The sequence below is a fragment of the Euleptes europaea genome, chromosome 5, assembly GCF_029931775.1.
Source record: "Euleptes europaea isolate rEulEur1 chromosome 5, rEulEur1.hap1, whole genome shotgun sequence".
In the NCBI taxonomy this organism is placed as follows: domain Eukaryota; kingdom Metazoa; phylum Chordata; class Lepidosauria; order Squamata; family Sphaerodactylidae; genus Euleptes; species Euleptes europaea.
In genome coordinates this window covers 9118077-9145788 of record NC_079316.1, presented here as the reverse complement: position 1 = coordinate 9145788, position 27712 = coordinate 9118077, and the positions used below count along the sequence as shown (strand labels likewise).

The window sequence follows — 27712 nt, the reverse complement described above, 5'->3', positions numbered from 1 at the left end:
TATACATCACCATATATATATATGTATATTTATACACAGACACCCCCCCAAGAAAAAGATCTTGAACATATACAGGTCTCTGGTTCTTCCCTGCCAGTGATTTCTGCAGGACGTGCCGTTCCAGGGGTAGGAGCTAAGCACGATAACGAACGACAACAGGATTGTCAGCCACTCGGATTCTGCAGGTCCCACACGCCACGCACTGGGGTTCGCTCCCACTCTGGCCCCTTTGACCGTGGCCTGGCGCCGCAGCCCTGCCTTCCTCCCGGACGGGCGGCACAAGCTTCTCTTACGGACGGCAGCCCCACATCAGTTTTCTTCTCCCTCCGATGACTCCTCTTCGGCCTCCTCCAGCCACTGGATGAACTTCTGAAGCTGAGGAAACGATCAAGATGTAATGGGAGAAGGCAAACATCAGCAAAGGCGGTTGAGAAGAAGAGTTGGTTTTGATATGCCGACTTTTTCTACCACTTTAAAGGAGAATCAAATCAGCTTACAATCACCTTCCCTTCCCCTCCTCACAACAGACACCCTGTGAGGTAGGTGGGGCTGAGAGAGCTGTGACTAGCACAAGGTCACCCAGCAGGCTTTGGGTGTAGGGGTGGGGAAACCAATCCAGTTCATCAGATTAGCCTCCGCCGCTCAGGTGGAGGAGTGGGGAATCAAACCCGGTTCTCCAGATCAGAGTCTACCGCTCCAAACCACTGCTCTGAACCACTACGCCATGCTGGCTCTCTCAGACTGTCAACAGTTCAAGGCACACAGGGAGATAAAGAGATGAGAAAGTGGGAAATGGGGGGGGGGAATGACGTATCAAGGTTGGAATATGATGGAGACCACCAAATAAGAGGAATGCAATGGCAACCTTCCTCTGCTTTTCACTCGCCTTGAAAACTCTATGGCAGGGCTGTCAAACACAAGGCCCATGGGCCAGATCCGGCCTCTTGACAGCTCTTATCTGGCCCATGATGAGGTCAGGCTAGCCTGGGCCAGGCAGAGGAATGATGCTGGGGTGTGGTAAAACCAACCCTCACAACAGCCGACATACGAAGGCTGCAGTCCTGATCTGTGGAACGCAGCTGACATTCGCAAGGCATGTTTATCCACACGTAAGCCCCAGATAGTTGGTCTCTAGTAAAGCTCTCCAAGGAGCACCCAGCCTTCTTGGAGTGTACACCGGGCTGCATGATGAACAGCAGCTGAGAAAGGCCTCTTCCCCCCTCCCCCACCCTGAAAGTCTCACCCGCTGGTTTTTACGAAGCTGTCTGCCTTTCTCAGATGCGTCCCGTTGAGAAAACCAGGTGAGAATCATCTCTTCTGCCAAGATCTCCAGCTGGTAGAAAGTCATCAGCACCTGCAAGAGGAGAAATGATTCAGACTCTGGGGGGAGGGTGTCAACTCTCTCGGGGTACCTCTCCTGGCAAGAAGGCTACTGCAACTGAACATAAGAAGCTATACTGAATCAGGCCCTTGGTCCATCCAAGTCAGGATTGTTTTCTCAGGCTGGCAGTGGCTCTCCAGGGTCTCAGGAAGAGGTCTTCCACATCACCTATTGCCTGGTCCTTTTAACGAGAGATGCCAGGGATTGAACCTGGAACACTGTGCCAAGCAGATGTTGCATCACTGAGCCACATCCCCTCTCCAAACACACACAAAGCTGCCTTATACTGAATCATATCCTTGGTCCATCCAAGTCAGTACTGTCTACTCAGACTGGCAGCAGCTCTCCAGGGTCTCAGTCTTCCACATCACCTACTGCCTGGTCCTTTTAATGAAAGATGCCAGTGATTGAACCTGGGACCTTCTGCATAAAAAGCAGATGTTCTGCCGCTGAGCCCCCGCTCCTCCCCAAGGGAGTTTCCGAGTCTTGGGAGGTTTAGCAGGGAGGTTCTGGGATGAAGACAGTGCAAGAGGAGCACAGTAAGGAGCTGCGTGGAGAACCCATTTCTGAGCCTTTGAAGGATGCTGCTAGCACACAATCTCTCCCCCCCCCCCGACACACACTATTGAGACCAGTGAGCAACAGGTAGAGCAACTATTTTTGGAAATTGGCCATCTTCCCCTGCTCCGGTGGAAGGAAATGGTTCATCGGCTGCTGAGACAGTCAAGGTCCCTAAAGGGATTCTTGGCCTCCTTCCTAAACACAAGCAAATTCCAGTTGCCAAACCCAGAAGGCAAAAATATGTTGTGGGAGGGCGGGGAGAGGAGAGCGATGGATTGCCTTGCTTCCATTGCAGGCGTTCAGTTAAGAAACAAAAAGGCCCCGGCTCTCAACCAAGAGTGAAAGAGCAGCAACAGAGAGACAACACTCTTCATTCTGTGGGTGAAGCTCAAGACAAGGCATTCTCCTGGACTTAACAGAGATCTGGGATTCCTGCCTCATTACCAATGCTGATTTCTCCATGCCTGCTACCCCTCTGCATATCACACCTAATCCAATCAGGTTTGTATAATCCACTTATCACAGCTATATAGTTATCCTTAGCTTATTTATTCAATCAGGGATTTTAGTTTTTGATTTTGTAGTTTTTCTCTTTTTATAACAAGCTTAAATTGTATATATGCTGGTCTTTGACTGTAACAATAAAGATACCCATCGATGACTGGCAAGAATAAGCTTCAGAGGGCAGCCACGTTGGCCTGCATTACAATAGCTACATTCGAGTCCAGCAGCACCCTCGAGGCCAACAAAATTTTCAGGAAGGCTTTAAGAGGGGAGTGGACATGTTCATGGAGGAGAAGGCTATCCATGGCTACTAGTCAAAATGGATACTAGTCATGATGCATACCTATTCTCTCCAGGATCAGAGGAGCATGCCTATTACATTAGGTGCTGTAGAACACAGGCAGGATAATGTTGCTGCAGTCGTCTTGTTTGTGGGCTTCCTCGAGGCACCTGGTTGGCCACTGAGTGGACAGACTGCTGGACTTGATGGACCTTGGTCTGATCCAGCAGGGCTTTTATGTTTTTATGGGGTATAAGCCTTCGGGAGTCAAACTTGGCATCTGACAAAGGGAGCTTTGCCTCTCGAAAGCTTACCCCCAAAATCTTGTTGGTCTCTAAAGTGCTACTGGACTCCAATCTAGTTGGCAAGAATAAGTTTCTTATTAAGCTCCTGCTGACAGGCACGTGAACGCTTCTCCCCTGTCCGGTATGAAAGAAAACTGCACGCTGGTAGAGCTGGAATTGGACCAGACATCGAAAGCTGCGGTGGAAACATGCATCATTCCAATTGTCAAGCTTACTTTGGCCATGGACATGCACAGGCTATCGTGTTCCAGGAAGAACTCTTCGATGGCGTGTAAGGCATCCAAGTGATCCGACGCCCGCTTGATGTAGTTCTTGAAGACCGGAGCCCAGTTTTTCAGTAGCTGTCGTGGGGGGGGGGGGGAGAGAAAGAACCAAGAAGGCTGAAACATCATGAAATATATCTTATTTGCGTCCAGATGTGCTGGCAGGAGCTCCCGACATTGACATTGTTAAATTGCTGGAAAAAGTTGCAAAGATTAAAATGCTTATGCATTTACAAGGCAGAAGAAACTCAGCTCCTTCCTGAGAGAGTAATATGAGTAGCCAAGAAGTTGGAATCGTCTTGGCAGAGTAACACAGGGACTTTTTACTGGCATCTCTAGCAATGTCCACAATTGATAATACACTCAAACTCACGGTCCCGCCGGACCCCAGCTAGGCTCCTCTCTAAAAACTCGGCAGCCAATGACAACATCAGCTTTAGCCGAGAATATCTCTCGCAGGCCTTGCGGTATTGTAAAATTTGCACATTTTGCTGACTGGAAGTGGAAAATTATACAAACCTCATGCTCCCTTCTCCTCTTACGATTATTCTCCACAAGAACGCCTATCAGGTTATACACTGGAGACTGAAGTAATGCCCAAAAGAAAGGGAGAAGTTCTTTGCTAGTGACCCGATACGTTATAAAAAGCCTCATAAGAACGAAACTTTATTTTTAGTGGTCTCCTTTTTCCAGTTATCTTGATGTTATAGCAGGCTGATCTGTTTATTGTGTAAGCTTAAATATGAGCAGATAGTTTTTGGGATTCCAGCAAAAACACATATTTTTATTTGAGAAAATTCTGATCCCCCCTCCAGCCATAAACTCCAAGGTACAAGAAACTTCGAGGTAGCACGCCTCCACAGGAAAATCATCCAAATTCTAAGAAGTTGTCCCGGTTTGAAAAATCTCACACACACAAAAAAGGCTTCTCTAATTTTTGCCTTACATGAATTACATTTCTGCTAACATCTAAGATGTACAAGGAACAAAAGTAAAAGCAATTTAAGGTTTTAAAGCAAACACAGAAGAACCTACTGAAACCCTGCATTGTTATCAGACACATCAGAGAGGCAAGAACGTCTAACTAAGCCTGCAGTTGATCAGCATATTTAAGGTAAAAGGTAAAGGTCCCCTGTGCAAGCACCGGGTCATTCTTGACCCATGGGGTGATGTCACATCCCGACATTTTCTAGGCAGACTTTGTTTACGGAGTGGTTTGCCAGTGCCTTCCCCAGTCATCTTCCCTTTACCCCCAGCAAGCTGGGTACTCATTTTACCGACCTCGGAAGGATGGAAGGCTGAGTCAACCTTGAGCCGGCTACCTGAAACCAACTTCCATTGGGATCGAATTCAGGTCGTGAGCAGTTTTGGATTGCAATACTGCAGCTTACCACTCTGCGCCACGGGGCTCTTCGGCATATTTACTTTCATACATATTCCACTTTCCTCCCCAATGGGGACTCCACGCAGCTTACAACGTTCTCCCCTTCCCCATTTTATCCTCACAACAACCCTGTGAGGTAGGCCAGGCTGAGACTGTGTGACTGGTCCAATGTCACCCAGCAAGCTTCCATGGTGGAGAGAGGATTTGAACCAGGGTCTCGCAGATGCTACCTCAAAATGCTAACCACTACACTACTCTGTCTCTGGCATATAACGAAAAATTGGACCCACGGGGTGACGTCACATCCCGACATTTGCCAGGCAGACTATGTTTACGGGATGGTTTCCCCTTGCCTTCCACAGTCATCTACACTTTACCCCCCAGCAAGCTGGGTCCTTGTTTTACCGACCTCGGAAGGATGGAAGGCTGAGTCAACCTTGAGCCGGCCACCTGAAACCGACTTCCGTAGGGATCAAACTTGGGTCATGAATGGAGCTTTTGACTGCAGTACTGCAGCTTACTGCTCTGTGCCATGGGGCTCTCCCACAGACTTCAGTGCCTTTTAAAGGGCGCACAAATCGGGATGGATTGTAGAGATCCAAGGCCCTGTTGTTCACAACTCATGAAGTCTGGAGAAAACCACAGGAAGATACACTTGTGCCTCTGGCCATCGCTACAGCCTCTGGCAGTGAATTTCACACTTTGATCACTCGCTGTGTTAAACAAGTATTTCCTTCAGGACAGACAACAGGAAATCCTTCTTTACACGGTAAGTGATTAAAATGTGGGATTCGCTGCCAGAGGATGTAGTGATGGCCACAGGCTTTAAGAAGGGATTAGAAAGATTCCTGGGAGGCCTATCAATGGCTACTAGTCATGGTGAATAAAGGGAACCACTTTCAAAGGCAACGAAACCATTGAATCTCAGTGCCAGGAGGCAACATCAGGGGAAGGCCTCGACCTCTATGCCCTGTTGTTGGACCTCCAGAGGAACTCGTTGGCTGCTGTGTGAGACAGGATGCTTGACTAGATGGACCACTGGCCTGATCCAGCAGGGCTCTTCTGATGTTCTTATGAAGGCCTTGGCCTCTGTGCCCTGTTGTTCGACCTCCAGAGGAACTGGTTGGCCACTCTGAGAGATAGAATTCTGGACTTGATGGACCCTCACTGGTCTGATCCAACAGGGCTCTTCTGATGTTCTTATGAAAGCCTCAGCCTCTACGCCCTGTTTGTTGGACCTCCAGAGGAACTGGCTGGCCACAGTCTGACAGGACGCTGGACTAGATGGACCACTGGTCTGAACCACCAGGGCTTTTCTTATGAAGGCCTCAGTCTCTATGCCCTGTTGCTAGACCTCCAGAAGAACTGGTTGGCCAGTTTGTGAGACAGGATGCTGAACCACTGGTCCGGACCACCAGGGCTCTTCCCATGGTTTACACTAGGGAAAACTATGATTCCCTGCCAAGGATCCTTGGGCTTTAGCAACAATCTGGCAGTGGGTCTTCAGCGCGTTCGTGGCTCAGGCCAGTAACTGTGGAACAGTGAACGCCGCCCGTCTCCAAAGAAAGAAAACCAACACCCGAGAAATGAAAACAGACACGGAGTCAAGCAAGGTAGAGGGGCCTACTCACAGGGACTACCAACATGCAGTAGTGCTGGGGATCTTTCTCGGCGTTCATCTGCTGCAGGGGGAACTCCAGAACCACTTTGCTGAGCACCTCCATCACTTCCTTCAGGCCAATGTTATATGCGTACCTGGAAAAAGGTATGATGGCATTATGGGACGTTCTCCGTTTTCGTATACTCCAGAAAACGTGTTGCCTGCCTGGAATTTCGGCGCCGTGTGTACACCCTGACCTGGATGGCTAGCCTGATCTCGTCAGATCTTGGGAGCTAAGCATGGTCAGCCCTGGTTAGTACTTGGATGGGAGACCAACAAGGATTGCTATGCAAAGGCAGACCGTGGCAAACCACCTCTATTTGTCTCCTGCCTCGAATACCCTATAGCAGGGGTGGGGAACATCAGGCCCGGGGGTCGTTTGAGGCCTGCGAAATCATTTGGTCTGGCCCTTCGTGGGTCCTGGCAGATCTCTAGATCAGAAGGATTGAAGACTGGTGATCCGCCCCCTCCCGCGGACCGGAATAGCCTCTATTCAGGGCAGATGTGAGTTTGTTTTCCCTGGAAAATAACCTTTTTCCCCCTTTGCAGAAGAGTCGTTAGCTATGGAGCTGCTAGGACCGCCCAAGAAACTGTGTTAACCCTTTCCCACCTGGGGCACGTAGAAACATATTCCCTCTGTACTACAAGAGGGCTGGGGGTGGAAGTGGTGACAATGGAGGGGTTAAAGGGGGCAGGGCCAGAATGCACGGGGAGGGGGGTGAGTTCTTAGCCAGTGTGTCTTCATTTCATCCCTGCAGGCGGAGGTAGCAGGAGCCAGCTGTAGAATCCAGCCCCAACCATGCGGGGCAGGAGCAACTCCGGTGTGCGGCTGGATGGCTACGCCCGGCTGGTGCAACAGACCATCCTGTGCCACCAGGTGGGCAAGTGCACTATCGGTTGGATGCCTGCCTGCTTGCCCACACCAAGGGGTCATCTGGAGCAGCTGCCTGCTTGGGGCTTGGTTGGCTAATTTTTAAGTTGATAATTTTGTATGGCCCGCGAATGATGTTATAAATATCCAAATGGCCCTTGGTGGAAAAACGGTTCCCCACCCCTGCCCTATGGGGTCACCATAAGGTGGCTGCAACTTGGTGGCATTTTCCTCCACTGCCACCACATGGGTAGCTTTACTAAAATGGACAGATCTTCTCAACAGGATTGTATAGTTCATACTAGGTAAAGGTAGTCCTCTGTGCCACCCCATGGGTGAGTCGTGACCCGGTGCTAGCACAGGGGACTACCTTTACTTTTCTATAACCCAGTTCTGGCATTTTTATATAATCTGCTCTGATTGTTGTACATTGCACATGAAAGTGCGCAGGATCCTTTACAGCAGTGTATCTCAGACTCTAAGGTGGAAGAAGTGCAGGACACCGCGGAAATGCAAGGCAAAAGATGTTTAGGATAGAAAGGATCCCACAGCAGGCCAAGCCGAAGTTACTTCCCTTCCAGCAGAAGAAACACAGCACCGCAGCTGTCCAAACACTGCTAACTACACAAAGCTGCAGTTCTGGAAGCCTCACTTCCAAAAGGATGTGGACAGAATGGAGCGGGTGCAGAGGAGAGCGACAAGGATGATCAGGGCCCTGGAGACCAAGCCCCACAAGGAAAGGCTGAGGGAGTTGGGGATGTTCAGTCTGGAGAAGAGGAGGTTGAGGGGGGACATGATTGCTCTCTTGAAGTATTTGAAGGGCTGTCACTTAGAGGAGGGCAGGGAGCTGCTCCTGTTGGCAGCAGAGGATAGGACTCACAATAATGGGTTTAAATAGCAGGCGGAAAGATACCGGATGGATATTAGGAGAAAATGTTTTTTACAGTAAGTTGTTCGACAGTGGAATCGGCTACCTAGGGAGGTGGTGAGCTCCCCCTCACTGGCAGTCTTTAAGCAGAGGCTGGACAAGCACTTGTCAGGGATGCTCTAGGCTGATCCTGCATTAAGCAGGGGGTTGGACTAGATGGCCTGTACAGCCCCTTCCAACTCTACGATTCTATGAGAGGGAGGACCCATACGGAGTTTCCCCAGATGGCTTTAGGATGGAGTCCAAGACGCTCTGTTCTAGCCCTCTCCTTAGGCCACAGATCTTTATACTAGGTGCGGGTAAGGATCCTGCATGCTTGTCTACCGAGGGGATTGGGGGGAGAGGCTGGAAAGATACAGGCATAGCCCCCCAACCACCACCCCACACAGTTCAAAAGGATTGAGAAAACACAGCCTTACTTCAGAGAGTTGATCTCCAAAACCAGGTTGTCGCAGGAGATGTTCTCCTCTTCTCCCCTCTGCAAAGTTCCCAGCACCTCGTTCTGGAAGACTGGGGCAAAAACAACAGATGGTTAAGATCATGAGCGAGCAACGCCAGCCTGCACGGGAGGAAAACTGGCATTTGCAACCGGCATCAGGTCCCAATTTTTTTTTTTTTTGCGGGGGGGCAGTGTGTGGAAGCGCTGTGCGTCTACTCAGGCTTGTTTTGGCTTTAAGATGGTACGAACGGGGCCTCTCAGTGGAGTCCATGCATGCAGTGCTCATCTAGCAGCTGCGAGGCTAATTTATTGCTTGGCCTTGATTTGTGGGGGAAGTGATAAGGCATTAGTTTCGCCTTGGCATAAAAAAAATTTTCTTTAGACAGCTCTTTACTTGGAAATTGGACGGTTTTCTTTGCTTGTTGTGAAGTGAGAGACTCTCTCCAAAATATACTTTTATTCGGGCCGTGCTTGCTGGCGAGTTAGGGCTGCCAGGTCCCTCTTTGCCACTGATGGGAGGTTTTGGAGGGCGGAGCCTGAGGAAGGCAGGGTTTGGGGAGGGGAGGGACTTCAATGCCATAGAGCCCAATTGCCCAAGCAGCCATTTCCTCCAGGGGAACTGATCTCTGTCACCTGGAGTTCAGCAACAGCAGGATATCTCCAGCCTGGAGGTTGGTAACCCTATAGTGAGTGGGTCTCCCCCCAGAAACAAAACAGAGCCTGGAGAGATAAGGAAAAGCTCTGTCTTATTATTAAATGAACAGCGCCTTGCCCGCCTGGAATCTGAAGGGGCTGTTAGTCAGCATTCGGGGCCAGGTTGTGAGGTTGCGGGTTCACAAAACCCCATGGCCAAAGCAGCAACTTTCTGTGGACCAAGTCCCCCCCCCTCCCCCCAGAAGCGACGCAGGAAGATGACCCCTTGCAGAGCTAACTGTGGGTCCGGGAACGTCAGCTACACACCTTTGATATCATCCAGCTGAGGGGAAGCTGCCCGGCTCCCTGAATGCTCGGACCCCTCGCTCATGTCGCTTTCGGTCTCGCTTTCTTCTTCCGCGCTTAAAGCGGGGCCTGGCAAAATACAGAGAGGGGAGGGGCGTTGCCAAAGCTTTAGTTCTGGCCAACTCCTCTCCCCAAGTTCTGACAAGCAGCCATAGCCCCCCCCTCCCCCCCATCGAGTGTGAGAAAGCAACTCTACATGGTGGCGAGATAAGACGTGCCGGCTACAACTCTCCGCAAAGTAAGTTAAACTTATTTTGATTTTTTGAATGGAATTACGCCCGTGATTTGCAGCTGCTTCCTCTTAACTGGAGGCTAGAGATTATTTCTAACTCAATGTAGACAAGCAGCCGTAGCCCCCCCTCCCCCAATCGAGAGTGTGAAAAAGCAACTTCGAGTTCCAAACCTAGGGAGCCACCCAGCGAGGAAGCTTCTTTCTGTACTCCTCCTGGACGCCTGCCGTTGATCTGGGAAACAACCACCGGTTTTTATTTCTTTTATTAAATTTATATCCCGCCCTCCCCAGCAAACGCCGGGCTCAGGGAACCGCACAACATAGTCCAAACATTAAGAATATTCTTAAATAAAAACTTGCCCCATAAAAACTCATTTTGGCGCACTTTGCAGCGCAGACTAGAAGAGTTGGTTTTTATATGCCGACTTTCTCTACCACTTAAGGAAGAATCAAACTAGCTTACAATCACCTTCCCCTCCCCACAACAGACACCCTGTGAGGTAGGTAAGGCTGAGAGAGCTCTAAGAGAGCTATGACTGACCCAAGGTCACCCAGCTGGCTTCATGTGTAGGGGTGGCGAAACAAATCCAGTTCACCAGATTAGCCTCCACCACTCATGCAGAGGAGTGGGGAATCAAACCCGGTTCTCCAGATCAGAGTCCACCACTCCAAACCACTGCCCTTAACCACTACACCACGCTGACTACAGCAGAATAATCAGCTAACGCACCCACAACAATGATCTACAGAGGGGACCGGGGGCAGAGGGGGGGTTGGGAGGCCAGCAATTGATGAAGAACCGTAGCTGACCTCAACCATAAGCCTGGCAGAGTAGCTCAGTCTTGCAGGCCCTGCAGAATTCCCTAAGGCCCCGCAGGGCCCCGGGTCTAATTAGAAAGGCTATTCCACCAGGCAGGGGCCAGGGTGGAAAAGACCCCGGCCCTGGTCGAGGCCAGCCGGACACTCCTTGGGTCAGGGACCTCCAGGGGATTGTTATTTGTAGAACGGTGCGGTCTCTGGGGCACACACCAGGTTGCGGGTAAGAGAGCCATCTCTGGGGCATGCCTGCGGAGAATGTCGACCCGCCCACCTGTGGTCACGCACATTTGAGTGCTCCTGCCTACTCGTGAGCGACGGAGGCGGCCTTAAAAGCAAGGCAAATCAGGAACAGACAAGGAAGATCACTGCCCTGTCTGCATTCTTGCTAAATCCCCATGCATTACAAGAGGAACCGTGTAAGAGGCTTGCTTCACATTTACGTGCCCTCTTTCGACTGTCGTGCTGACCCATCAACAGGTCCGGGCCTAACCCCCACTCGGCCACGCTCTCTCGTCCCTCACCCCAGAGACTCTGCCTCTGCTCCTCTTCGTCTGCATCGTTCTCGCTGTCTGCTTTCCAAAGGTAACCTCTGCCCTCTGAGCCGACTTCCACTGTGTTGTAACCTAGAAGGAGACGGCAGCGACGCTGGTTGGAGCTGACCTCACGGCATGCAGTCCAAAGCAAGGGGGCACAGGTTAGGGGTGGTAAATTAAGGGTGCTGATGCGCCACATGGGTGTGGCTCCTTCCTGAGTATCAGCAGCATGACGATAAGAAGACAATGAAGAAGAATTGGTTTTTATATGCCAACTTTCACTACCACTTATGAAAAAGAAGAAGAGTTGGTTTTTATATGCCGATTTTCTCTACCACTTCAGGGAGACTCAAACCAGCTTATGATCACCTTCCCTTCTCCTCCCCACAACCGACACCCTGTGAGGTAGGTGGGGCTGAGAGAGCTCTTAATAGAACTGTAACTTGCCCAAGGTCACCCAGCTGGCTTCGTGTGGAGGAGTGGGGAAACAAACCCAGTTCACCAGATTAGCCTCCGCCGTTCATGTGGAGGAGTGGGGAATCGAACCCAGTTCTCCAGATCAGAGTCTACCGCTCCAAACCACCGCACTTAACCACTACACCACACTGCCTCTCTTAAGGAAGAATCAAACTCTGCTGCTCATGTGGAGTAGTGGGGAATCAAACCCGGTTCTCCAGATTAGAGTCCACCGTCCAAACCACTGCTCTTAGCCCCTACACCAACGCTGACAAGGCGATGTTTATCACCTGCGCAGCCAGCAGCCAAGCTCACGCTCGTGGCCCAAGAAGGTAACGGATGTCTCGTGCTTGGGGGGGACGGGACTGACCCAGGTAGCCCCCCTTCAAACTCGAAAAACAACACTGCAGATCAGGGTTCCCCAGTGTGGCACCCATGTGCACCATGATGCCTGCCAAGTGTTTTAACAACATGGGCAGGGGCGGGGGGGGGGGGGCTTCTGCCCAACAGGGCCTCCGATTGGCTGTGCCAATTTTCAAGAAGTTGCTTCAGCGGCAGCTGCCACCACAGCAGACAGATCCTCACAGTATAACTGAAGATGGACATAATGCAAGGCAATGCGTTTAAACTGTACGTTCATTTTAAAAAGGCATTTTTAAATGTAACTCCTGTTAAAGAGCCTCTGCCTGAAATGCTGCAGTTGCCATTAGTTACGCATGACCCCACTCCCTGACATTTCGTGGTTGGCCCCGCCTCTTGTGGCAGCCATTTTGTGATTGCGCTTACCGTCCAGAGTCAGAATTCCAAAGCAGCCCACAGGCTCAAAAGGGTTAGGGCCGTGGCTCAGTGGTAGAGCCTCTGCTTGGCATGCAGAAGGTCCCAGATTCAATCCCTGGCATATCCAGTTAAAAGGGACCAGGCAGATAGGGGATGTGAAAGACCTCTGCCTGAGACCCTGGAGAGCCGCTGCCGATCTGAGTAGACAACAGTGACTTTGATGGACCAAGGGTCTGATTCAGTATAAGGCAGCTTCATGGGTTCACGTGGGGACCCCTGCTGTCAATTTTTAATCCACATTCTTCTCTTCCCATCACGCGAGATGGGATCACCTCGGCTGGCTTTTAATAACCAGAATTGGTTATTCCTGCCACATCTCACTGCAATCTCCAGCAAAGCAACTCTGGAGGATCGGGAGACCCTTAGGAAGGGGGTGGAATTCAGCCCAAGGTGTGTGTGTGGGGGGTGACACACCTCTGCAAACTGGCTAATCGAGACAGACCCAAACCTCATGCACCTTTTAGCTTCGCCTTGCTCTCCTCTTTATTCATTCCGGAATCGTCGCTGAACTGGTCATCGTCCTCCTCTTCCTCGTCGGTGGGATGTAAGGAGATGACAGTGCCTTCCGGGAGGACGACGTCAGGGCCCACCACCACCTGGAAAGTAAGCAACGTTTTACCTCCGTCAGCTCGGGCTGCTCTAGCAAATGGAAAACACCAAGTTCTATTCCCAGAGCGCTTGTGTGGGCAGCCGGTTACTCGGTTATCAAATGGAAGCCCCCCCCACACACACACACACAGATCAGCCAAATAGTCCAGGCAGCAAAGCAAAAAATCCACCGGGTCATTTCTTTCTTGCGTTTTCACTGGTTTATTTATATCCCGCTTTTCACCCCGCATTCGGGACTCAAAAGCAGTTTAGAACCTCATCCTCCCCTCCTTCATTCTCACAAGAATGACCCTGTGAGGAAGGCCTCCTCGGCAGGTGGTGAGCTCTCCTTCCCTGGAGGTTTTTAAGCAGAGGCTAGATGGCCATCTGTCAGCAATGCTGATTCTATAACCTTAGGCAGATCATGAGAGGGAGGGCATCTTGGCCATCTTGTGGGCATGGAGTAGGGGTCACTGGGGGTATGGGGGGGAGGTAGCTGTGAATTTCCTGCGTTGTGCAGGGGGTTGGACTAGATGATCCTGGTGGTCCCTTCCAACTCTATGATTCTAAGGCCAGACTGAAAGTTTGGGATGGGTCCAAGGTCATCCAGTGCACATCCACAGCAGAAGTGAGGACTCGAACCCGGGTCGCCCAAGGTCCTAGTCCGCCACTGTATCCACTACACCAGACTGTCTCTTCTGCTGTGTGGCAGAATTGACAATACACACAGGCAACACTCCCCAGTGTCCAAACTGTATGTCACAATGACTGCAGTCGTTTCCATTTGCTGATGGTTACACGTGTCTGGTGTTGTGTCTATTCTTGTGCTGGTCTTTGGCCATAATTCATTCATTCGTTTCGCTGATGGTCAGCAGAGATGGAGTTACGGACTAGCCCCAGGCCATCCCAGCATAACAAGAGCGGACAGGGGTGCCTGGAGGGAAAAGGGGTTTTTTATTCACTGTCCTGTCACAGTGAGATCAAGACAGATCATGAGAGGGAGGGCAGGAAGGGATGAGTCGGCATTTGGCTCTAGTGACCCTTTCTTACATGCCCAAGGGATGCCCATCGCCACTTTGGGGCCAGGAAGGAATCTTCCACCAGGCCAGGGATCCTGGAGGGTTTTTGCCTTCCTCTGGGCTTAGAGCAGGAATCATTGGGAAATTGGGGGGGGGGGGCGTTGGGAATGTCCTGGGTTGTGCAGGGGGGTTGGACTAGATGACCCTTGAGGTACCTTCCAGCTCTATGTTTCTAAGACCAAAGCATGGCAGCAGCTCTTCAAACACACCTGGGAAGTGAGGACACAGCGTGGCTTCAGCGTTACCCCTTTCTTCACCTCTGCCTCATCGCAGACAATTGATTGCTGGATTTTCACATGGTCTCCGACGCGGACCCCGCTCCAGAGGAACGCCCCATCTAGAATGACCTCGTCACCTACCAAATGGCCGGCCAAAGCATGTAAAACATGTAGAACGGAACTGCTGTCTGTTTCTTAAGATTAAAACATTTTCTATACTACCTCTTTACTCCAGAAAGAGGACTCAAGAGTGGTTTATGCAGAGCTGCCTACATATGGACCATAAATGTGTCAATAAAGCCTAGCCATTTTTAACATCTTTAGAGCATAACAGATCAACCTCCGAGTTCTATGAAAAATGGAAAGTATTCCTTGATTATATGGCTGTTAATCAATAAAAATAATAGAATGTGTTTAAGTAAGAAGAAGAATTGGTTTTTATATGCCAACTTTCTATACCAAGGAAGCATCAAACCAGCTTATAATCACCTTCCCTTCCCCTCCCCACAACAGACCCTGGGAGGTAGGTGGGGCTGAGAGAGCTGTGACTAGCCCAAGTTCACCCAGCTGGCTTCATGTGTAGGAGTGGGGAAACAAATCTAGTTCACCAGATTAGCCTCCGGCGCTCAAGTGGAGGAGTGGGGAATCAAACCTGGTTATCCATATCAGACTCCACCGCTCCAAACCACCGCTCTTAACCACTACACCACGCTGGCTCCTCTGATCCTGGAGAGAGTAGGTATGCACCATGACCGTATCCATTTTGACTAGCAGCCATAGACAGCCCTCTCCTCCATGAACATGTCCCCTCTTGAAGCCTTCCAAGTTGCCAACTGCCTAAACTCAGACAACAGGGGCTTCCTAGCCACAGGCGAGCTTTTATTCTCGCCAGATTGAATGTTCTGCTGACAGCTGAACTGAGAGGCAGATTTGATAAAACTCCATTCCCAGATTGGCTGTGTGCTGGTGCATCAGGAGCAATTGAGAAAACAGATCACCTTCTATTACTTTGTGATCAATGGTCTGCACCCAGGGCCCTCTGGATTGCTCCTATCAAAACATCATCTTTCTGCTGACCCCTGGGTGGTTTCATTACTGATGGGAGACACGGACCCAGAAATAACTAGAGGTGTCGCCAAATATTGGGAAATAGTCCTGTCTTTAAAGTCAAGATAACGTTAAATCATGTGCTAAACAGAAATATTATCAATGTACTGTCTATATTGCTCCCTATGAAGATATTTATCTATTCTTATATTTGTAATTTTAAAATAACTTATGAATTCCAAGATTTTAAAGCCATACTTATAACATTCTATCACTCTATGATGTTGCAAATTTTGTTTTTAATCTTATGTATCTTTTTAATATTTTAGCATTCTATGATGCTGTAAATTTTGTTTTTGTCTTATGTATGTTGCGCTCAAGATCTTTGGTCGGATGAGCTTGAAATAAAAGGAAAAGGAGGCAACAAGTGCACCCGAAGCAGCACCTCAGAAAAGCGGTCAGGCAGATTCGCAAAGGAGTGGGTCCGTCGCCTCTTTTTGTATCATATTCAAAGGACCGATGGAAAACCCCTTTGCGGGTGGAACTTACCTATCCTGCAGTCCGGGCCGATGACGCTGTTCGTAATGGAGCACCTGTTGCCGACGGACGTTGCCCGCCCGATCAAGACGTTCTCCTCCAGCAAGCTGCCGTGGCCCAGGCTCACCTCCGCCCCCCGGTAGATGTTGTGGCGGGAATGGGTGCAGCTCCCCCTCTCGTTGTCACTGAAGTTCATCTCCGGCGTCAGCGGGTAAACCCAGCGCTGGATCACATCGGAGGATACGGCTTCGTACATCAGCAGGTTGGAGACGGGGGCCCCGTACTCTTCCGACGTCATGTGCAGGTGGATCTGGTTGCCCAGAACCTGGAGGACCACAAGATATTCGTCAAGAGACCCATCGCGGCACCTGCTTCCCAGTGAGAATAGGTGACTGTTTTACCTGCTGCTACGACTAAGAAGAAGAAGAGTTGGTTTTTTATATGCCGACTTTCTCTACCAATTAAGGCAGAATCAAACCAGCTTATAATCTCCTTCCCTTCCCCTCCCACATCAGACACCCTGTGAGGTAGGTGGGGCTGAGAGAGCTCTTCACAGAACTGTAACTAGCTCAAGGTCACCCAGCTGGCTTCATATGTCGGAGTGGGGAAACAAATCCTGTTCACCAGATTAGCATCCGCCACTCCAAACCACTACACCATGCTGGCTCTCAATCTGCAACACTCAGAACTCCTGGCTATCTATAATCTCAGGCTTAGCCTGTCCCCCTTCCGTATACACCTTCTTCAGTGCCCAGCCTCACAGCTCCTCTACGCTGGCCGGCCGGCCTCCCTCATCACCAGCTTACCTCCTCGTTCACCAAAAGGCCCCGCACAAAGTCATCCCGAGTCTGATAGTCAAAGTTATCCGTGAACAGCTCGGCCACCTGTGAGAAGAAGAGAAGTTGCGGTGAGGACAAAACCCAAGTCATAAGAGAATGCGGTGGCTCAAAGTCTTTCCCTTAAGTGAGCTTGCTTTGAGTCCTAACTGGGGAGAAAAGCGGGAGATAAATAAATAAATGCCGATGCGTGCCCATCAGCAGCTCTGGTCGGAACGCACCTGAGGAGAGCAGATGCTGATGTGGCAATCCAATAGATCGTGCCGTACTTGCACGTCTTCTGTATTGCTCTGAAACAAGCTCTGGAAAGACGAGAGAAAAAAAATCACTTAAGACCTTGCAACCAATTCCATCATCTGACAGTGTCAAAGAGAGAATCCGGAGGGCCCTTTTCAATGGTTTTGCGGGGCCGTATGCTAAGGATCTCTTTTTCAGACCAGCTGTGTCCCTGCCCTCTTGGTACATATCCTTGGTGGATATCCTTCTTGGTGCATATCCTTCTGCATTGTCCTTACATGTACCAACTTGGGCTAAAATGGATTACGCCATGTTTTCACAAATGGTCCGCATTTTCTCGAGCAACTTTGGAGCAAAAGATTCAGTTCCTCCTAGAGGACTCTGACCCTCAGCGTACTTATTTTGATGCCCATTTTTTGGAGGTGTTTTTAGAGATGGGTCTTATTTAAGTTTTTAATGGCTTTATTGTTCAAGACCTCTAAGACAGGGGAAACAAAGAAAGAATCTGGAGGGGATTCACTAGGAGGGTGAGGGCTGAACATCAGCAGCAGCAATTAGTGGGGGAACAAATTCCAGACCAGGAAGGAAAGCACAGGACAACTAATTTAATTAAGGACGCCCATCCTCGCAACGCCCAACTGGAAGCTGAGAAAACTGGAAGTGACTGAGAAAATGCCAATTGCAACATGCAGTGTTTGAAGAACAGTTGGTTTTAATATGCCAACTTTCTCTACCACTTAAGGACGAATAAAACAGCCTTACAATCACCTTCCCTTCCCCTCCCCACAACAGCACCCTGTAAGGTAGGTGGGGCTGAGAGAGCTCTAAACGAGCTGTGACTAGCGCAAGGTCACCCAGCTAGCTTCATGTGGAGGAGTTGGGAATCAAACCCAGTTCTCCAGATTACAGTCCATGACTCCAAACCACTGCTCTTAACCACTACACCATGCTGCTTCTAAGGAGAATGCTTCTGGCTGAGCCATCTGATACTGGCTCTGCGCTTCACCCACCATGGGAAACCGGAAGCGCTTCAGCCCTTGCGTCTTCTGGTAGTGAAGGACCCGGTTTGTTGCGCTGTCCATGGCAAGGATGACATCGTCCTCTTGGCATCTGGCCCGATGAAACGGCGAAGACTCTTTGAAAATCATTGTCATCACAGACACGTTCTTCTCTGCTTTGCGCCGCGCCCTAACCAGGAAGGAAGAACAAGGAGAGATTTTAATTGATGTATCAGAGGAAGACACGATTCCTATAAGACCATCTGCTCTTGGCTAAACATTAGGAAGCACTTCCAGTTCCTCAGTGGAACAGGCTTCCTCGGGAGATGGTGGGCTCTCCTCCTTTGGAGGTTTTGAAGCAGAGGCTAGATAGCCATCTGTCAGCAAGGCTGATTCTGTGAACTTAGGCAGATCATGAGAGGGAGTGCAGGAAGGGTTGCGCCAGTGTTTGGCTCTCATGGTCCTTTCTGACATGGCCAGGGTAATGCCGATCACCACTTCAGGGTCAGGAAGCAATTTTTCTCCAGGCCAGATTGGCCAGAGATCCTGGAGGGTTTTTTTTTTTTTGGCCATCTTCTGGCATGGAGTAGGGGTCACTGGGGTGTGCGGGGGGGAGGTAGTTGTGAATTTCCTGCATTGTGCAGGGGATTGGACTAGATCAGTGGTTCCCTAAGTGGGCAGTATCACCCTCTGGGGGGGCGGTGGGATTACCTAAGGGGGCACTAAGAGGCAAAGGTGACAGCATGGGGGCACGAGAGGTGGGCCCCTTCAACTGTGTCGTTGGATAGGGTAGGGGGTGCTGGGCTGAGTTTGCGGAACCAATGGGGCGGTGGCCCAAAGAGTTTGGGAACCACTGGGGTAGATGATCCTTGGGGTCCCTTCCAACTTTATGATTCCTTCCATATGTCCCTGTGAACTAACTTTGGTCATCAGGCAGCCATCTCTTAGCTACCACAACTGCTTATGGTGGCCCGTCTGGCATCAACTAGAGCCTGGCCCTTTTCCACCATGGCTCTGGCTCTGTGGAATGGGCTCCCTGAAAAAGTGAGGGGTGACCCCTTCCTGGAGATCTTCAAGAGGTGATGCAAGGCCTGTTTTTTTTTTTTAAGGGTTTGAATGACAGACGTCTTTTAAGGGGGGGAGGAGATTTGGGGTTTGCTATATTTGTTTAAACAGGAAATGTTTTAGCCATCACTGTAAGCCGCCTTGCACTACAAGGAAAGGTGGGATATAAATTTTTCAATAAACAAAGAAATACATAGGAAGTTCCAAAGGTGAGGTTGTTTCCCATCCTCCCAAGCACCAACCTGTGTTCCTGTAAAGCTTTGGAAATGTTAATATTAGACACCACATCTCCGGAGACGAGCACAAAGTCGGAACGAACAAGAGACTTGGCATCAACGTCCCTCAGTACGTCCCCAAGCGAACGGTAGAGGTCGGAGGTCACGAACCGCACGGTGTTTGGAGAAGTCGAGCGGCACCACTTGGACTTCCTGGCAAGGAATACAGGCAGGAAGGAATTTAGCGGGTCATGTGCGTCACACCCAGTGAAGTTCCTCCTTAAGATTTCTTTCAATGTCAATAATCACCTACTGGAGATCCTGGGGGTTGAGGCTGAGACCTTCTGCATGCCAAGCAGATGCTCTGCCAACTCAGCCACAGCCTCTCCTCAACGTGGCCCCCTCTGTATAGCCAAATTCATGCAGAGAACGCGTGAACAAGCCACTGGAGCAGAAGACAGCAAATTCCAGCTTTCTCTTTTTTTAAGGCAAGCTTCCACAGAGTTGCGGGGGGGGGGGAGACTTGGAGGGTATTTTGGGGTGTTCTTATTTTAGTAATCGTTAAACAGCATAGAGGATTTCAGTTGTGATTGCATCAGCCCACATTTGAAGCTGCTCCCAATCCGACACCTTAACCACTACACCACACTGGCTTAGACAGATTGAAAAATGGAAGAGAGGATACTCCCTATTTGGGTTTTCAAAAAGCACATCTGCCCTTACTGTACATGTTCCTTGATCTCCGCCGACTTCCAGCAGCAAAAGACAAATGTTTCCTCCACTCCAGTCGCAGTTAGGAATTCCAGGGTATAATCGATGATGGCCACGTTTGCCAGAGGAATCAGAGCCTAGGGAAGCAGGGAGAGAACAGCGTAACACCAAGGCCATATTCCACAGATTCTGCTCACACGGCACACAAAAGCTAGGAAAACCACAAGAAAAGGTAACCTCCTGCTCCCCAGTTTCCACCCAACTTTACTGAGCCCACACCACTCAATTGTCCCTGGACCCTTTTGTTAGAGAAACACTTGGCTCTTCTCTTACATCTCAGCCAAGCTTGAAAAGCTGTATGTTGTTTTCTAAGTTTATCCAAAACGCAATAAAAAAAGATTGTGTTTTGAATAAACTTAGAAATTAAATCAAAAGGGTCTCTGTCTAAAGATTAGGAAGAATTTTCTAACAGTTGGAGTGGTTCCTCAGTAGAACAGGCTTCCTCAGGAGGTGGTAAGAAATCCTTCCCTGGAGGTTTTTAAGCAGAGGCTAGATGGCCATCTGTCATCAATGCTGATTCTATGACCTTAAGCAGATGATGAGAGGGATGGCATCTTTGGCCATCTTCTGAGCATGGAGCAGGGGTCACTGGGGGTATGGGGGGAGGTAGTTGTGATTCTTCTGCATTGTGCAGGGGGTTGGAGTAGATGACCCTGGTGGTCCCTTCCAACTCTGATTCTAAGATGATGGAGAAAACCCTGAGAATGTCTCTCCCGCCCTACGCTTTGGTCATTTAACCGACAGGAATAGAAGCAGACCCTCGCCATTTGCAAACTCACGACCCGCTTCACTTATTCACAGTCTGCAACTGGAGCACAGGATACGGTCTCCAGCTGGTTTTTATTCCCACCACGCCATCACTGCAATCATTACCTCATTCAATTTGTGAGAAAAATTTTTGGGGGGTTACTATTGGAAGGCAGCTGAACCCTGCCACCCAGTGTCTATGAATTTTGCTATTCGTGCTAATTCTGCAAATGAATCCCCTGCGAATGGCAAGGGCTTCATGTGTGTTTGGGGAGGGGCTGCGGCTGTGGTGGAGCGTCCCAGGTTACATAATCTAACACTGTAGCCAAACAGAAAAAGAAGAGTTGGTTTTTATAAATCCCCTTTTCTCTAACATAAAGGAGTCTCAAAGTAGTTTACAATAGCTTTCCCTTCCTCTCCCCACAACAGACATCTTGTGAGGTAGGTGGAGCCAAAAGAGTTCAAAGAGAACTGTGACTAGCCCAAGGTCACCCAGCAGGATTCATGTGGAGGAGTGGAGAAACAAACCCAGTTCACCAGATTAGAGTCCGCCACTCATGTGGAGGAGTGGATAATCAAACCTAGATCCATGCCCTAACGGTCAATTCATAAACTGGCTCAAAGTCCTGCAGCATCATGTTCGATGCCTCGCTCCATGACATTGCTCTGCTGCAGCGGCCATTTCTTAGGACTTTCTTAGTTCATGCTTTCATTGGGGCGGGGAGAACTATTCTTGTTTTGGTCTCAGCCAGTCCAGACACATAAATACCTGGATTAAGCTCCCCTGATCAGCTGCCAATGACTTCCTTTGCTGAAAGAACATCCCAGGCAATGGCAGGCTCAAATTTCAGTACCAAAAAAAAAAAAAAAACACACACACACACACACATAAAGCTGCCTTACGCTGAATTAGACCCCTGGTCCATCAAGGTCTGCATTGTCTACTCAAACTGGCAGCAGCTCTCTAATGTCTCAGGTAAAGGTCTTACCACATCACCTATTCCTTGATCCTTTTTACTGGAGATGCCGGGGATTGAACCTGGGACCTTCTGCATGCCAAGCAGAGGCTCTACCACTGAGCCACGGCCACTCCCAAGAAGGCACCCTCTTGCAACAACTACTGGACACTTCAATGTGGGGAGGCAACGCAACCATGTGCAACAATTGTGCAGTTCCCCCCTCTCTCACGCAAATGCATAAATTACCCCAAAAGCGCATGACAGCGGTAGCCCCCCCCCTCCCCCAAAGCAAGCTGAAAAGGAAACAACATTCCAAATACTTTCTGGTGCCCCAGTGCTTTTTAATGACCGCAGTCTGGGTTTGTGGTTGTTTTTTTTCTTCACCGTAAAACCCACTCAAACCATTAATGCACACAAACCAATTAATAAGCCCGCTTTCCCACACATCCCCCCGCCTTATGGCTTCATTCCACGCTGTCTAGACAAGAGACCCCAATGAAACTATTGCCAGGAACGGCTGCTTACAGTTTGCCTAAACTTAAGCACCCTTTTTTCGCTATTGCCTAGGCAGGAAACTTGATAACGCAGCCCCAGCTGTGGGAAGAAATGGGAGGGAGAATACCTAAGCTCATCTAGCCAGATCTTCAGTGTAACAACCCTAAGGTTGTTAAAAATTACAATATGAGTAGAACTTGCACTGAAGAATGGCCTCCTTCCTCGGTATACTCTCACACAAAGTAAAAGATCATCGAGGAAAGCCATTGTAACCCTTCCTTCTGAGGCCCAGGAGGGGACTAGACGGCGCAGGGCCTGCTGAGCAGTGACACCCTCCTTGTGAAACTCACAAGGAGAGCCAGCATGGTGCAGTGGTTAAGAGCGGTGGACTCTGATCTGGAGAACCAGGTTGGATTCCTCACTCTCCACATGAGCGGCGGAGGCTAATCTGGTAACCGGGTTGGTTTTCCCATTCCTCCACATGGAGCCAGCTGGGTGACCTTGGGCTAGTCACAGCTCAGAGCTCTGTCAGACTCACCTACCTCACAGGGTGTCTGTTGTGAGGAGGGGAAGGGAGAGTTTAAGCCGGTTTGATTCTTCCTTAGGTGGTAGAGAAAGTCGGCATATAAAAACCAACTCTTCTTCTAAGCAGGATCGCTAAGTCTTCCACACTTTTCAACCCATATTCTTCAAGCATCTCAGAAGCTTTCCAAAGGATGTTGCCACATATCTGCCAACCCAGGAGTGTGAAACACGCGGCCCGTGGGCCGGATCCGCCCCCTTGAGAGTCTTATCTGGCCCGCAAGCCAGCCGAGGCAGCCATCACCACCCCAAGTCCCGATCTCGGCAGCCGAGGCTTGGCCCGACCAAGTGACAGTTATGCCATATCCAGCCCTCATAACAAATGAGTTCAACACCCCTGTTCTAATTCATGAAAAACTGTAGGTCAATCTCTCTCCTCAAGCAAATTCCTCGCACGCAGTCATGGAATAGGCCTCTGAAAATGTCTTGTTGGAGAGTGACCTACGGCCTCTGCTTGTATTTGCATTCCACTTTTCCAAAATGCGGAGGATTTATCCAAGAACAAATGCACAATGGCGTCTGCTGCAGGAAACTCTCCATGGGCCACAGCTCCTTGCAAATCTCTGCTCAACAGCAATAAATTCTCAAGGCTCAAGAGCTGATGGGTTTCATTTTCATACCTAAAAGCCTCCCCAGATACATGCCTGGCCCCACCCAGTATTTTTCACAATATAATCACGGGTGCCTCTTTTTAATAAGGAGTTTTGTCGGATATAAATGGGAAAACCTCGCCAGGAGTTAACTGCATGGGTAAGCTAATTGTCACAGCGATCTACCAAAGCCTGTTTGGCTACCAGCAATGACTCAGAAGAAGAGTACTCCAGAATATGTTTTCCTCCTTTGTAAAAAAAGGCATCTTCCATACTAACCAGTAATTCCATACTAACCAGAGAATCAGCGTGGTGTAGTGGTTAAGAGCGGTGAACTCTGATCTGAAGAACTGGATTTGTTTCCCCACTCCTACACATGAAGTCAGCTGGGTGACCTTGGGCTAGTCACAGCTCTATTAGAGCTCTCTCAGCCCCACCTACCTCACAGGGTAGGTTGTGGGGAGGGGAAGGGAAGGTGATTGTAAGCCGGTCTGAGTTTCCCTTAAGTGGCACATAAAAACCAACCCTTCTTCTAATTTCATTGGAAGGCATGGATCATACAAATACCTCCCCAGTAGCAACCAGGCAGGATCAAAAAGGGTGTTATTCTTAACCAGACTCCTCTGCCTCTACTTTATTTTGAACAGCAAACTAATATTCTAGAGCCTTCTGTATAATAGCTCCCCACCCAACTTTTGCAGAATGGCAGGCCTGGGGAAGTCAGGAAGAATCCCCACAATTCTATCATTCTGAAGAATGTGTAAAACAGATTTGGAAGGGCATTTTTAATAGGTATAACAACAATGATGATGAGCCATCAATTCATAACTGGCTTATAGCAACCCTGTAGGGTTTTCAAGGCAAGAGATGAACAAAGGTGGGTTTGCCATTGCCTGCCTCTGCAGAGCAACGCTGGACTTTATGGTATCCCAGAGATAAGGGAAAAGGCCTATCTCCACAAGGGATGGGCTAGAGACTTACCTGAACACATGAAGCTGCTTTATACTGAATCAGACCCTTGGTCCATCAAAGTCAGTATTGTCTACTCAGACCGGCAGTGGCTCTCCAGGGTCTCAGGCAGAGGACTTTCCCATCACCTACTTGCCCAGTCCCTTTAGCTGGAGATGCCGGGGATTGAACCTGGGACCCTCTGCATGCCGAGCAGATGCTCTACCACTGAGCCACAGTCCCCTTGAATTCCATGAAGCAAGCCCAGCTATATATGCAATCAATGTGATATAGCCATATCTGCCATTTTACATAGAGAATCTGCTGCTATAACACAGTGACAGATAATCAATAGATTAAGATTTCCCCACCACCACAATGCAGTGCCCTAACTGAAAGAAAAGTGCCTCTGTTCATTAAAAAAAAGAATGTCTGTTGTTAAGCTGCACTGAAAATGTGCAAAATATCCTGATCAATGATTACTGCAAGACTGAAACAAGTTTCTCTTCCCTTAACATTTACAGATAAGTATCACAAAGGACTACAATCTGTAGCATATAGTAACTGATATGAAGCCTGAAACCAACTGACTGAGCTGGGCTGACAGAACAGAATGTTCACAAACATTCCAGCTGCTCAGTGAATAAAGCTGACAGAATTGTTAAAGAGTTCAGCTTCCGAGACAGAGCTCATCAAATAACAAACCTTATGAATCTGCCTTATACAGAGTCAGATCATCAGTCTCCTGAAGTCAGCCCTGCCTACTCTGACCAGCAGCAGCTCTCCAAGGGATCAGGTAGAGCTCTTTCATATCATTCTTTTTCAGTGGAAGTGGCAAGGCCGAGACCTGCTATAGCTAATGATACAACACAGCATCTAAGAAATGAGCTAGGAAGCAGGAAACTCACTTCTACTGTGAGCTCACTAAGCAGCCTCTGGGCGACCATCGCCATTCATACACAGCTAACTTCCCTCAATTACAGCATAAGAACATAAGAAAAGCCATGCTGGATCAGACCAAGGCCCATCAAGTCCAGCAGTCTGTTCACACAGTGGCCAACCAGGTGCCTCTAGGAAGCCCACAAACAAGATGACTGCAGCATCATTATCCTACCTGTGTTCCACAGCACCTCATATAATAGGCATGTTCCTCTGATATTGGAGAGAATAGGCATGAACATAAGAAAAGCTATGCTGGGTCAGACCCAGGCCCATCCAATCAAGCAGTCTGTTCCCACAGTGGCAAACCAGGAAGGGCCTCTAGGAAGCCCTCAAACAAGACAACTGCAGCAGGATTATCCTGCCTCATCAGAGGAGCATACCTATTATATTAGGTGCTGTGGAGCACAGGCAGGATGGTGCTGCTGCAGTCGTCTTGTTTGTGGGCTTCCTAGAGGACCCTGGTCGGCCACTGTGTGAACAGACTGCTGGACTTGATCTGATCCAGCACTGCCTTTCTTATGTTCTTATGTCTGTGTTCTACAGCACCTAACAGAATAGGCCTGCTCCTCTGATCCTGGAGAGAATGCGTATGCATCATGACCAGTATTCATTTTGACGAATAGCCATTGACTAGTAGACCGGTGTTCATTTTGACTAGTGCCTTATGAATCTGGCCTAAAGTCAGCAAGCCATCCTATAAGAGAAACTGCAAAAACACTCAAAATCACTGTGCAGACGTTGAATATTATCACATAAACACAACAAGCTGCCTTCTACTGAATCAGACCCTCGGTCCATCAAAGTCATTTTTGTCTACTAAGACCGGCAGCAGCTCTCCAGGGTCTCAGGCAGGGGTCTTTCACATCACCTACTTGCCTGGTTCCTTTAACTCATTGTTTCCCAACCTGTGGGCTGGGGCCCAAAAATGGGTTGTGAAGCCTCTGAAAGTGGGTTGCCGGCCACCCCCCCCCCAATTGCTTCTCCTGCCCTTTCCATTCCTCTCTTGTATTCTGGAAACCAAGATCTGACCCTGGAAATAGTATCTTCTATTTTTTCTTCACTGCATATACCTGTTGTTCGAGTAAAATGTGTCCTGCTGGTTACTAGAATGAGATTCGTATAATTTTAGGGGGGTTTAGAGAAAGTAATGGAGAAGGAGACATATGCAAGGACAGTATATGTCAGAATGCCACCTTGCTTGGGTTCATGGTGAGACCATCTGCCCTTTGCACAAGATTGGTTGGTTTCTCAAAGATATCTGGTTAGCCACTGTAGAAAATGGAATGCTGAATTTATTGGGTGCCAAAGTTCCTTCCCATCAACCAAAAGGGAGACTGCAGCCAAGAAATTAGAAGGAGATTGAGACTGGGAAGGGCAGCCATGAAGGAGCTAGAAAAGATTTTGAAGTGTAAGGATGTGACTCTGGCCACCAAGACTAGATTAATTCATGCCATTATATCCCCTATTACTATGTATGGGTGTGAAAGCTGCACAGTGAAGAAAGCTGATAGGAAGAAAATAGATTCCTTTGAAATGTGGTGTTGGAGGAGATGTTTGCGGATTCCGTGGACTGCCAAAAAAATCAGTGGGTTCTAGATCAAATCAGTCCTGAACTGACCCTAGAAGCTAAAATGACTAAACTGAGGCTGTCGTATTTTGGTCACGTCATGAGACGACAAGAGTCACTGGAAAAGACCGTCATGCTAGGAAAGGTTGAGGGCAGCAGGAAAAGAGGAACACCCAACAAGAGATGGACTGACTCAATAAAGGAAGCCACAGCCTTCAATTTGCAAGATCTGAGCAAGGCTGTCAAAGACAGGACATTTTGGAGGACTTCCATTCATAGGGTCGCCGTGAGTCGGAAGCGACTTGACGCCACTTAACACACACACAAGGTTCCTTAGGATGCCAAAAAAAAAAAAAAACCTTGGACCGGCCTTGGACGGGTTATCATACCAAGTAAATTAGGACTTGTGGGTCACCATACTGAAAAGGTTGGGAACTGCTGCTTTAACTGGAGATGCCGGGGATTGAACCTGGGACCTTCCGCACGCCGAGCAGACGCTCTACCACAAGGCAGTGGGATGCCGAAGACCGGACTGCGTTGCCAATAAGGGAGCAAAAAATAATATATCCGGGGGCGCCTTAGAAACCGTTTATTTCAACGCGAGGCCTTCCGAGGAGGAGCAGCCGCCTGAAGAGCGCAGAGAGCCGCCCGCCCGCCCGGCCTCCTTCGCTTACCCGAGGCCGGTCCTTGGAAATGGGGGAGAAGCGGCGGTTGAAGCTGTCGGCGACCAGCACGGCCTGCAGCGGAGGCGGCGGCTCCCCCTGGGGCTCGGGACCCCGAGAGCCCCCGGGCCCGGCGGCGGCTCCCCCGCGCTTGGCTGAAGGACCGCGGGACGCCAT

The 27712-nt window shown here is 49.4% G+C and overlaps 1 protein-coding gene across 1 annotated transcript; it reads right to left on the bottom strand.

Annotated features, from left to right (window-relative positions):
- Nucleotides 1–308: 308 nt before the first annotated feature.
- On the bottom strand, nucleotides 309–27712 carry EIF2B5 (eukaryotic translation initiation factor 2B subunit epsilon). Its single transcript, XM_056849663.1, has 16 exons — nucleotides 27548–27712; nucleotides 19996–20120; nucleotides 19300–19485; nucleotides 18005–18182; nucleotides 16979–17059; nucleotides 16728–16805; nucleotides 15934–16246; nucleotides 14329–14474; nucleotides 12910–13048; nucleotides 11148–11249; nucleotides 9537–9644; nucleotides 8557–8647; nucleotides 6310–6433; nucleotides 3247–3372; nucleotides 1244–1354; nucleotides 309–375 (listed from the first exon to the last, which is right to left on the bottom strand). The coding sequence occupies exons 1-16, from the start codon at nucleotides 27710–27712 to the stop codon at nucleotides 310–312; spliced, it is 2139 nt and encodes a 712-aa protein (XP_056705641.1). The 3' UTR covers nucleotide 309.